General features: G+C 42.7%; 1 protein-coding gene and 1 long non-coding RNA gene across 2 annotated transcripts in view; both read right to left on the bottom strand.

Moving 5' to 3' along the window:
• LOC111981914 (protein phosphatase 1E-like) overlaps nucleotides 1-4,821 on the bottom strand; it is a 63,635-nt gene extending 58,814 nt beyond the window's left edge. Inside the window, 1 exon segment of the mRNA XM_024013403.2 lies at nucleotides 4,515-4,821. Coding sequence (XP_023869171.1) covers nucleotides 4,515-4,696 — 182 coding nt within the window. The 5' untranslated portion in view covers nucleotides 4,697-4,821.
• Nucleotides 4,822-7,596: 2,775 nt separating this feature from the next.
• LOC111980184 (uncharacterized) lies at nucleotides 7,597-12,957 on the bottom strand. The gene is made up of 3 exons (XR_002879411.2): nucleotides 12,055-12,957; nucleotides 11,155-11,288; nucleotides 7,597-10,865 (listed from the first exon to the last, which is right to left on the bottom strand). It is a non-coding gene; the product is annotated as an uncharacterized lncRNA (long non-coding RNA).
• Nucleotides 12,958-13,195: the final 238 nt, after the last annotated feature.

Below are 13,195 nucleotides of genomic sequence, written 5' to 3'. Positions count from 1 at the left end.
CACACACGTACGCACACACACACAAAATACTATTTAAAATATCTCAATTACTTTCACGTACATTCAAAGTAATTATTCAGATATATTTTAATTGAAAAGACATGTAGTTGGATATTTTAATGTATTTGGAAATACACTTGGAAAGTATTTGACAATACTCAAATACACTGACTCAAATACACTTCCATGCATTTGACTAGGTATTTAAAAATAGTATTTGAAATAAATATTTGAATAATACTCTCAAATACAATTTGGTAGACTGTTTGGATTTTACAAACCATTCAAATAAAAGTACTTGTTTTGGGGTGTATTTGAAAATACTCAAATACACAGAAAAAAGTATTTTAAATACCAGATACTCAAATACACATGTATTTGAACCCATGTCCGACACACACACCACACACACTTTCAAGGAAATGTACTGCTGTATGGGGAGAGAGGTGGCCACTCGCTAGCGATAACTGAGTGAGGTCTGTGTTCTATTCACATTGCATATGACAGTACTGCTTCCAGCATATTCTGGCAATTACAGAGTATGGTACAAATGTGTTAGAACTACAGAATTCAAATGAAGACCAGGTCAATGGTCTTTCTGTGTTTTTAGATGGTTCGGATAATGATCATTTGTCATATTTGATGGATGTAGGAGTACATTATCTTTGTGTATAGTCCCTCAGACATCCAAACAGACAATAATCACAGGCTTCCTGGTCGCAAAGTCAAAGCATTCCTGTTACTTAAATCGTGACTCTTTTCTTTTTTTCATACCCTACTATTTTGGGTTCAATTCAAAAGTGAGTTGTCATTAAATGTGACAGCACCATCCCTGTGTCGTGATTCCCTTAGCCTCCAGAAGTATCATTACACGTCAGCCATGACAATTTGAGAGGAGGGCTGTGTCTCACCCACACACTGAGCCAGCTGACACTGGGCGGAGCGTACCATGCCCCCCCCCTCCCCCCCAAGACACACACACACAAATGTGTGCCTCTGATACCTCAGGCAGGGATGGGAATGTGACAAAACATTATTCACACTGTCGTCATTGCACACATACACACAAGTCCAGATCTGCACAATCTGTGTTCATCTCCACCTTTTCAAATACACATATACCCACACTGTAAGCCTCTCCTACCCATCAAAAAATACAGCACCGCTGCCAAATACACACACACACACACAACACACACACACACACACACACACACACACACACACACACACACACACACACACACACACACACACACACAGGGACCTCCACACAGGAAGAGCAGCAAAGGAGACCTCCACCTCTCTCCCATGTATATTATTAGATCTTCAACCCAGAGACAAAATAATCACACGTTCAGCTGAAACACAACGGAAGGACCTGATCCTCGCAGCACAGAGTGTGAGAATGGGTCTCACTTTGTGCCGAATTACAACATTGCTCTCCTTCAAAAATACTTTCATTAGCGCTGCAGGAATGATCCCATGGAAAACAAATAATCAATCAAACTATGATCGCTTTAGAGAGGGAACCAGGAACCACTGCAAATATCCACGAATGGAAATTGTTATTGTGTAATAAATACATAATATGTAGGTGTTTCCTTCTTCTTAGATAGACTTAGGCCTATCCATGGGGTCAATTACATTTGTCAACTCTCAATACATGAACACTACTGTAGGTATGGATCTGTTCTGATAGTATGGGCCCTGGCAGCATCCAGAGCTGAGCGCAAAGTCACAGACAATAAGCTCTTTGTGCAGAGCAGATCTAGCAGACTGATACTGCTACAACCCTCTTCCCAAAGACTGGGAATTGGTGACATCGACACAACAAGTTTAGGTCTTTGAAATGGAGCAGGGATGAACATCAAAATACTGTTTGTTGTATGATAAGCCCTGTAGGCTATATGGGACATGATGAAACCCAACATAACACATTGGGTTCAGTATTGATTTACTAGCTCTCAGTAGAGTAAACACATACAGTGCATTCGGAAAGTATTCAGACCCTTTGACTTTTCCCACATGTTGTTACGTTAGAGCCTTAATCTAAAATTGATTAAATTGTTTTCATCAATTTACACACAATACCTCATAATGACAAACGCCAAACCAGGTTTTTGAAATGTTTGCAAATTTATAAAAAACAGAAAACAGAAATATCACATTTACACAAGTATTCAGACCCTTTACTCAGTACTTTGTTGAAGCACCTTTGGCAGTGATTACAGCCTTAAGTCTTCTTAGGTATGACGCTACAAGCTTGGCACACATGTATTTGGGGAGTTTCTCCCATTCTTCTTTGCAGATCCTCTCAGGCTCTGCCAGGTTGGATTGGGAGCCTCGATGCACAGCTATTTTCAGGTCTCTCCTGAGATGTTCGATCGGGATCAAGTCCGGGCTCTGGCTGAGCCACTAAAGGACATTCAGAGACTTGTCCCGAAGCCACTCCTGCATTGTCTTGGCTGTGTGCTTAGGGTCGTTGTCCTGTTGGAAGGTGAACCTTCACCCCAGTCTGAGGTCCTAAGTGCTCTGGAGCAGGTTTTCATCAAGGTTCTCTCTGTACTTTGCTCCGTTCATCTTTCCCTCGATCCTGACTAGTCGCTGAAAAATATCCTTACAGCATGATGTGGCCACCACCATGCTTCCCCGTAGGGATGGTGCCAGGTTTCCTTCAGACATGATGCTTGGCATTCAGGCCAAAGTGTTCAATTTTGGTTTCATCAGACCAGAGAATCTCCAAACGGTCTGTCATGTGCCTTTATTGAGGAGCGGCTTCCGTCTGGCCACTCTACCATAAAGGCCTGATTGTGGAGTGCTGAAGAAATGGTTGTCCTTCTGGAAGGTTCTCCCATCTCCACAGAGGAACTCTGGAGCTCTGTCAGAGTGACCATCGGGTTCTTGGTTACCTCCCTGACCAAGGCTCTTCTCCCCCGATTGCTCAGTTTGGCCGGGTGGCCAGCTCTAGGAAGAGTGCCTCGACACAATCCTGTCTCGGAGCTCTACAGACAATTCCTTCAACCTCATGGCTTGGTTTTTGCTCTGACATACACTGTCAACTGTGGGACCTTATATAGACAGATGTGTGCCTTTCCAAATCCTGCCCAATCAATTGAATTTACCACAGATGGACTCCAATCAAGTTGTAGAAACATCTCAAGGATGATCAATGGAAACAGAATGCACCGGAGCTCAATTTCGAGTCTCATGGCAAAGGGTCTGAACACTTATGTAAATAAGGTATTTCTGTTTTTTATTTTTAATACATTTGCAAACAATTCTAAAAACCTGTTTTCGCTTTGTCATTATGGGGTATTGTGTGTAGACTGATGAGGATGATTTTTTTTTTTTAATCAATTTTAGAATAAGGCTGTAACATAACAATATGTGGAAAAAGGGAAGGGGTCTGAATATTTTCCTAATGCACTGTAGCAAACATAGTAAATTGTAAGCTCACATTTTCAAGGTCAAGAATGAATTATTTCCAAGCACTTGGGCGCCTGGGTGCCTTAAATGGCTCTATTTTAGACTGGCTGTGTTTGCTTATTGTTGGGTCGTTTATTGGTGGTGGTGATCTCACAATTACACGTGACGTGTCAAATTGCAATCATCCTCGACACGCTTCAGAAATTCACCATTGTCTTCTAGGTCTCTTCCGTGGTTACATGTGCTATTTATGGATGTGAGTGTGACGTAATATATCTGAAAATGCTCAACCCTTCCCAAACACGTTTTGCTTTGAATTGAATTTACTAGGGAGCCTGCGCCGACGAACGCAAGTGCGCTTCATTTCAGTTGTACTCCGATTCTGCTCTGTTTCCATTCGTTCATGATCCTCCATCCCATTTATCCGATGTCCGTTAATGTGAATTCCCCCTCTCTTTTGCGTCCCACGACGTCATTTCATTCGTAGGAAGAAACGATTGCATTCCTCATAGTTACGATGGCAGGCTATTCCCATAAGAGGTGCTTTCCAATTCATACAGCTTTGTCGATGTAGGCTATTTTACATGACAACAATACGGGCACACTTTGTTCAGTATGTCCTGATTTTCCTCTTTGTTCCCCATTTCAGTGTATTTGCAACCATCCTGAAATGTATTTGAAGTTTGTCTTCCCTTTGTTACAGAATTGTTTGCAACATACCCAATGACGTCGGCGGCAACATGATAGATGAGGATGTCAAGACATTGAGAGTGGCTTCATAGGATACCCGGCAAAACTGACGGGAGAGCAATTCTGTAGCAACTAATTCCGAATTGCTCACTGCACCAAGAAGGCTAATACTTTTTTATATAATTATATCATTTATATTAACTGTGTTTGCGCAACAGTCATGCCAATTCGTGTAACATATATTTAGCTGGCAAAAATAGCTTTCACTTTTGATGACTCCAAATTCCTATTCTATTCCTATTCTCGTCTGAAATTGTCTTGCAAAGACAAACATAAACCATTAGTTTAAGCTGCATACAAAACAATTTATAACATCAAATCGGTAGCGTACTTACTATTTGCACAGGTGCTGAAGACACATATCGAGGCATTCCCCTTCAACTTCGTCCTCCGAGGTGAGGTCAGACAAAGGGCGCATTGGGACAGGGTCATTCTCCTGGAGTGGTGGTCTCATCTCTCGGAGGAAGAGCTCCAAGAACCTTCGGAAGGTTTTCTCCTCAGTTGCAGAGCCGGCCATCACTTCTCATTCCTGGACAGACAAGAGACCGCACTTGCCGGGCAAGAAGACTACTTCAAATCGCTTGCTGGACAGCTCCCGACTCGCGCCGGTTGGGAACGCGCGCGCGTGAACAAGGTTTTCGCTCAATCACAGTAGAGGGTGGGTGGATGATGACAAGAGAGGGGAGGGAATTTTGAGAAAGCGGGAGAAGCATCAGGTTTGTGTCAGGTTCGGGAACGCGTACGCACAATGCCCCCTCACATGCGATACGTGCGTTTTGAACGCCGATGGAGGAATAAATAAACCCACTGCTTTGAAAGAAGCACTAAAATGAGGCAAATTGCCTTCACTGAGGAGGAACTGTAACAACTAGCGTATTTTTTTTTATGTGCATAGGACATGTAATGACTTATCCAAAAATATATAAAAAATATGTCGCGGCAGGGTAGCCTAGTGGTTAGAACGTTGGTCTAGTAACCGAAAGGTTGAACGTTCGACATCCCCGAGCTGACAAGGTACAAATCTGTCGTTCTACCCCTGAACAGGCCCCTGTTATCTCATTGAAAATAAGAATTTGTTCTTAACTGACTTGCCTAGGTAAATAAAGGTAAAATCACAAGCGGTCGTGATCGGGAGTCCCGTAGGCGCATAATTGGCCCAGCGTCTCGGGAGTCCCGTAGGCGCATAATTGGCCCAGCGTCGTCCGGGTTTGACCGGGGTAGGACGTCTTTGTGAATACGAATTTGTTCTTAACTGACTTGCCTAGCAATTTCTGAATGTAATCCGTTACATTTGCTAGTTACCTGCCCAAAATAGTCATTAGTAACATTACCGAGTTTGGTTAATTCAAAAGTTATCAGATTACTGACAAAAAGGATCCATCAAACACATTTGGTATGTTCAGCTGGAACAACATTTAGGCCTTTTTTCAATGCTGAATTGAATGTCATTGAGAAAACAGATGTAATCTTTCGCAAACATTCTTACCGAATTGTAATGTAATCCAAAAAAGTATCTAGTTTTTTAAACTGTAATCGGATTATAATATTTCTGCTGGTAATTTAACTGATGTTTTTTTTTAAATCAGATTACATGTAACCTGTAACTCTCCAACCCTGGTTAACATATTATACTATTACAAAAAAATATACTGAACAAAAATATAAACACAACATGCAACAATTTCAAAGACTTATAGTTCACATAAAGGCCGTAATCTACGGAGTTCACATGACTGGGCAGGGGCGCAGGCCCACCCACCGGGGAGCAAGGCTCACCCAATCAGAATGAGTTTTTTCCCACAAAAGGGCTTTATTACAAACAGAAATACTCCTCAGTTTCATCAACTGTCCGTGTGGCTGGTCTCAGACGATCCCGTAGGTGAAGAAGCCGGATGTGGAGGTCCTGGGCAAGTGTGGTTACACGTGGTCTGTGGTTGTGAGGCCGTTTGGACGTACTGTCAAATTCTCTAAAAAGACAATGGATGCAGATTATAGTAGAGAAATTAACATAGAATTATCTGGCAACAGCTCTGGTGGACATTCCTGCAGTAAGCATGCCAATTGCACGCTCCCTCAAAACTTGAGACACCTGTGGCATTGTGTTGTGTGACAAAACTGCACATTTTGGTGTGCCCTTTTATTGCCCCCAGCACAAGGTACACCTGTGTATTGATCATGCTGTTTAATCAGCTTCTTGATATGCCACACCTGTCAGGTGGATGGATTATCTTGGCAAAAGAGAAATGCTCACTAACAGGGTTTTAAACAAATTTGTGCAAAACATTTGAGCGAAATAAGCTTTATGTGCGTATGGAAAATGTCTGGGATCTTTTATTTCAGCTCATGAAACATGGGACCAAAACTTTACATGTTGCGTTCATATTTTTGTTTAGTATATATGGATAGGGCCTTTATCCATGATTAAACAGCACTCTTAGCGTTCATCAGGAGCTTGGCATCAATGGTGAGATTCTATGGCTTAAATGTGTATATAGGACATCAAGCACCCATGCTAAAAATATCCACTGTAGTGGATTTCACTCAGAATGAGAATTAACCATTTCAATACCTGCAGAGCTGTTCAGTTAAGCTACATGCGCAATAATCAGTGGTTTTAAAGACATATCTGGGTACATTAAGCAGAGTAAGGTTCAATGCATTTAGCAGTGCTTGTTCTGATTTTGTACCTACTACCTACTTTGGCTTGTTGCAAATGATCAAATGTAACATTGACCCAAGGAATCAATACCCCCATAGGTTAAGTTTACTTGGAGGTCATGAGAGGTTTTCATGAAGTAATGTCAAACTTCTTAGGCTACTTACTGGGTTCAGAAAATTATTCATTGATTTGCTCTAGTCATGTGTGTGTGAGTGTGTGGACAGTGTGCGTGTGTGCACAATGTGTGCAGGGCCGGGTCCAGGCATAAGCGATCTTGCACAGGGGCCCCAAAAGGCTAGAGCTGGCTCTGAGTGTGTCTTGGAAGCAGCTGCTGTCAATGTTTCTGAAGAACAATCACGCTCTAATTAATTGCCAAACAGCTCTTGGATGAATTTTGGCTTGACATAAATGACGAACGAGACAATTTAATGTGTGTGTGTGTGCGCGCGCACAAGAACAGCATACCATCCAACTTAGAGTTCTGTATTTCACCTTACTTCCAATGTCATCATGGATGCAGTATTTGACATATAACTGAGCTGAACATCGTTCATGCTGAGGGTTTGTCCACGTGAAATGAGGTCCAAATCAAATCAAAGTGTATTGGTCGCGTACACAGATTTGAAGATGTTATCGCAAGTGCAGCAAAATGTTTAAGTATTTAGCTCCAACAATGCAGCAATATCTAGCAATACAATAACAATACACACATAATCCAAAAGTAAAAAAAATAACAAGAAATTAAGACATTTAAAAAATAATCATATTTAACCTTTATTTAACTAGGCAAGTCAGTTCAGAACAAATTCTTATTTACAATGATGGCCTACACCGGCCAAACCCGGACGACATTGGGCCAATTGTGCACTGCCCTGTGGGACTCCCAATCACGGCCGGTTGTGATACAGCCTGGATATCAGAAAAAGCAATGTCAATGTGAGCAAAGGTGTTCGTATTTCACCTGCCTTCCCACTGCTGCAGAGGCCAGCTCTAAAGTGTATAATTTCATTACAGAGATGCATCACCAGGCCTCTCTCAAAACCACTTGACTGGCGCTGGATGTAATATCTGTGGCGGAGCAGGAGAGATGCACTCAGGCATCTCAATATAATCTGGTTGCAGAGAACCGCCCAAAACTGACAGTCCAAATCACTTGATGGTGTGGGTGCACAGAGCAAGGATCATTTTTTGGGTGTCCGAGTTGACCTAGGGTCTGCCAATCCATTGTGAAAAGGAGGTCTATCAGAAGACCATTAAAGGCCCAGTGCATTTCTATCAGACCTCAGGATAAGACCCAGATGCAGACAGGTCAAAGTAACAAAAGTTTATTACAAAAACAGGGGGCAGGCAAACAACAGGTCAAGGGCAGGGAGAGGGCAGTAATCCAGAGCAGAGTCCGAAAGGTACAGAACGGCAGGCGGGCTCAGGGTCAGGACAGGCAGAATGGTCAAAACCGGAAAAACTAGAAAACAGGGACTAGAGAGCAAACAGAAGTACAGGGAAAATGCTGGTAGGCTTGACGAGACAAGACGAACTGGCAACAGACAAACAAAAAACACGGGTATAAGTACACAGGGGATAATGGGGCAGATGGGCAACACCTGGAGGGGCGTGGAGACAAGCACAAAGACACGTGAAATCAGGGTGTGACAATTGAGGTTGGAATACTACTACAAAATTGTGAAAATTATAATGCCCTTTAAGTGTAAGAGCTGTTTGAAAAGATCGCCTGAAATTTCAGCCTGTTTTGGTGGTATGACATCACCAGGCAGTAAATGAGTTAATAGTTAGGGTCGTTTTCAATAAAACATCACAATAAGGTGCAGAGCATTCAATTTGCCTGCTGGGGGGGGGGGCGACGCTGGGCCAATTGTGCGCCGCCCTATGGGATTCCAAACATGGATGGTTGTGATACAGCCTGGAATCGAACCAGGGTCTGTAGTGACGCCTCTTGCACTGAGATGCAGTGCCTTTGAACGCTGCACCATTCGGGAGCCGTCCTTTTCATCTAAGGCAGGAATAAGCTTTGATTGGCCACTCCAAACCTCTGTAGTCACCTGATTGGTAAGAACAACCTAAACATGAAGGAAATGAAAGCTCTTCTAAAGGAAATTGGCTTCCGCAGAAACAGTATGTTAAATTAGTTGGGTTTAAATTGGGAGAGGTATATGATTGGCTGAATTGCAAAATGTGCTGTAAAACTTGGCCCTAACCATTTCTGTTAAATAACTGATGTACAGTTTAAGGAGAGGTACGATTTTTATTGTTATTTGTAGCATTTAGTCAGTGCATCGCAACAGTCCTTCTCACCTAAGGCAGGAATAAGCTTTGATTGGCTGCTCCAAACCTTTGAAGTCACCTGATTGGTAAGAACAACCTAAAAACGAAGGAAATGAAAGTTCATCAAAAGGAAACTGGCTTCCGCAGAAACATGACAAAAACAAGACAACAGGCAAAATGTATTGTGTTAATCATTTCACCCTGAGACAAAAAGTAAAGGTTAAAAGTCCTCTTCAGTTTCATTGATGCAGTGGTATGTTCTGAGAAAAGAAGAGTTTGGTGATGAATAAAACACATCCCTCCTTAACAAAACATTAGTGGCACCCTCTTTTTTCCACTTCAATTGCTGTCCCTTACAGCTGTGAGGCTGGGGGACCCAAAATTATTGTGTGGTGTTTATAATTTCCTGCCTATGTGTTGATGCTCCATCCATCAGCAATACAGCCGGTATGCTGTATTGTCATTTCAGACAGAGACGACATTGGAGATGGCATTTAGACTAGGTTATTATGTGGACTTGGGAACCGAGTAACACAATAATAGGTTTTGTGGACTTAGGTATTGGTAGACATACAGTAGGAATGTACTCAGCAAACATAGAGACAGGTCCTGTGGGCTTGCATCAGGATGAGTCATACTCTCCCTCTCTACAGCAGAGCAGCAGAAAAGAACTCCAGTTCTCCACAATCAGAGGATCATTACTGGTATGACTTCAACCTTTTCTTGTCCAGGGACCCCCTCCCAGGCAAACCGGCGACCCAGGGACCCCCATCCTACCTTAGCCCACAAAAAAAAAAATCACATGCCTTGTCTTATCATCAGGTGAGTGATAAATGGCAAGGAGAAGTAATGACCATTTTTTTAATGAAAAGATTTGGTAGACAGTATTTCATTATTTTGACCTCCCCACATTATAATTGGAAAAGGAAAACTAAACATCGCTGACCCCCTGCAGTACCTCCATGGACCCCTAGGGGCCCCCGCTCAAATTGGAACAGGTTGTTCTGTCCACCGGCTTTGTTGTTTCTCCTGTGTGTCCTCCAAGGGGTCCCTGAGTGCCGCCAACCAACAAATTACTAGAACAAAGTGAATTTGCTCCAGGGCTCATAAGATAACTCTTTTGCTGATTAAAAACTGTGCAGCGCCATCCTGGCATGGAGCGGCCATTCCATTTAGATCCCAATCTACCTGGCCGCTTAAATCAGCATTGCACCAATAAGAGCCTTTTTATCTCTTGGAATGAGAGTGCTTAGTCTAGATGCGTGGTTGGATTGGGACCAGAGATGGGAGGTTGTAAATACTGAGTAGAGACAGAGAGACACAACGCAAGTCTGGTGAGCATAGTTTTGGTTGGGCTTGGAAGGATGGCTCAGTTATGGCTCTATACATTATAGTAGTTTGCAATAGGGAGTAGGTAGATAGGCTCTATAAATGATGGGAGGATGTGGTTATAACTGGACTCTTCTTGGTTGTTGTTGCTCCTTTAAATGTGTTTTATCAGGCCTAGAAAATAGTTATCACCAGATAAAAGGAAGACGGGTTAAGAATACAGACGATGGAGAAGACATTAGTGAAAGTCTGGTGAGGCAGCAAGGTGGACAATGTCAGGTCATACTGCGACATTGCGATTGGTGGCCATCTGGATGAGCTGCTGGGCGAGGCTGTTCCGGAGGCGGGTCCTCTGGGAGAAGTCATCAAAGCAATGGTGGAACAGGAAGGCAATGCTGTCAATCACCACCAGCTGGACCTGGATTTGACCAATACAGGGGACCAAGTTAATATACAAAAGCCACAAGCAAGTATTTTATTGATGCTGTCTTTGCTGTTCCAGTTTTTACTATTCTATTTTGCTCATTTTGCCATCATTTTCTATGCGCATTTCAGTTAAGGAATTCCATTTCGACTCGTTACTTGAAATTGACTGGAATTGAAATGGAACGGAGCCCAACCCAAAATGGAGGTTGTAGAAATAACCCCTTTGGATTTTATTGGTTGGATATTTTGGGATCAGTGACAGTATTGGTAGGGATTAGTACCTCAGGGTGCTGAGCCAGGAAGTCAGCCAGGAGATACATCTCCGCCAACAGCTCCACGTAGTCATGGTAACGGACGAGGACGAGGGTGGAAAAGATTGTTTCCACAGTCAGCTCCTTCAAGGCCTCCTGCTGCTCTGGAGAAGGAAAAAATTAACACAAATAAATCAGAGACAGTGAAGTAAAACATTTCTCCAATTAAGCTTGAATCTAAGACGGAACCCTTTCTTCTCTAAACCGTCTCTATTGTTGAACATTTTGTCATGGCTCACACATAGTGTAGCGATTAAAAGGTGTGACGAAACGACCAAGCAGTGATTGAATGCATGCAACAGTACTGTTGATCCCCTTATGTCAGCATTTACCAAATAGCAGAACAATACTACAGTTTTTCATCAGTAAACCATTCTCTTCATAGCCTAGTATGTATGACAATGTAGTGACATTGCGCCAAATACGTTCAATATTTGAAAGTCTTTCTTAAAACTACATTGTTGGTTAAGGGCTTGTAAGTAAGCATTTCACTGTAATGAGAATTCGGCGCATGTGACAAATCATATTTTATTTGAATCATAAGCACTAAATAGATGCTTAAGAAATCAGTTAAGTCATCCTACATGATAGATGATATAAACGTTTAGTCTCATTGTTTTTGTTCTGTCCTGTACTTAGTTACGTGCATCCTCTGCTAGCAGCCCATAGTGGTCCACAGCTGCCTGGGCTAGGTCCACAGCCCTCTGGACCAAGAAGCTGCCCTCTGTGTCTATGTACAGAGCCTTGCCTCCCAGCCCCCCAAAACACATAGGGATGTGCACATCTACTGCCAAATGGATACTTAGGGACACAGAAGGAGGGGTTTAGGTGTGAATGTATGGTACAGTTATTTTACTGTGTTATTATTACATTATATGGAACAGGTGAGTAACTCTTCCACACAGAGGTACCAGAGCTTACCAGAGCTGGGTCTTTCCCACTCCAGGCGTCTCGCAGACCTCAGTGGTCTTCCCCACCGGCAGGCCCCCTCCCAGGGCTGTGTCCAGCGCTGAGCAGAAGGTGAAGACGGTGCCCAGCTCCTGCTCTGTCTCCAGAAGCTCCTGTGCCGCCAGCCTGCCTGCTGCTGCTCTCTCCTGGCCAGACTCAGACCTCACAGGCTGCAGCACCTCTACTGCCTCCTCCTGGGAGCCTCTACAAATACAAACACAGGGATGGAGCTGAAGAGGAAAAGATAGACAATCATGAAGGGGAGAGATACAAATGTTAATGCTCTGTAAGACACATTGGGGAATAAAGTTGGCACCACATACTGACAAAAACACTATATTTGGGATATTTAGGTGTAATGCGTTTCACCCAGTTCATGTCCTGTAACTGTATTATAATCTAGATTATATGAGTACATGGAGATTATAAGAGTACATGGCCATTAACGACAGATCGTTCTTCAAGGTGTTCAAAGGTTCATATATGACCTGCAGGGTCAAATAATAATCACAGAGGTTAAATAGGGTGCAACAGGTCAGCACCTCAGGAGTAAATGTTAGTTGGGTTTTCATAGCTGAGCATCAGAGGTCGAGACAGCAACTAGCTAGACAGCTGTTTTATGAGTCGAAAATCTCTGTTTATTATTTTTGAGAATTAAATTGAACAATATATGAACACAATTTCTTCTTCTGAAAACCAAAAAAGCTATCAGAACTCTGAATATATGTACTTTTTACAAGGTCTTTATATAATGTATTGTCTGGATTCCCCAGAAGAAAAAATAGCTGTTTTTAGCTAGCCAGCTAACTGACATTCAGCACATCTTATTTACCTGCAGCGACCCACCTGGTGGCATCTTTAGTTGGAGCTGAATGGAGCAGGATAACTGCTTTGACAGTGCCCTGCCCGGGGCGATTAGGCATCATGAAGAATGGAGGTTTACCTGCTCAGCTGCACTGGTACACTATAGAGAAGAAACTGCAGAAGATGGAGAAGCTGCTCAAGAAAGGTAAAGCAAAACAATATCATCATCATGCATTACTTGTGTTGAGTAAGCATTTGT

The sequence above is a fragment of the Salvelinus sp. IW2-2015 genome, linkage group LG20 (assembly GCF_002910315.2).
Source record: "Salvelinus sp. IW2-2015 linkage group LG20, ASM291031v2, whole genome shotgun sequence".
Taxonomy (NCBI): Eukaryota; Metazoa; Chordata; class Actinopteri; order Salmoniformes; family Salmonidae; genus Salvelinus; species Salvelinus sp. IW2-2015.
This window is presented reverse-complemented; position numbering and strand designations above follow the sequence as displayed.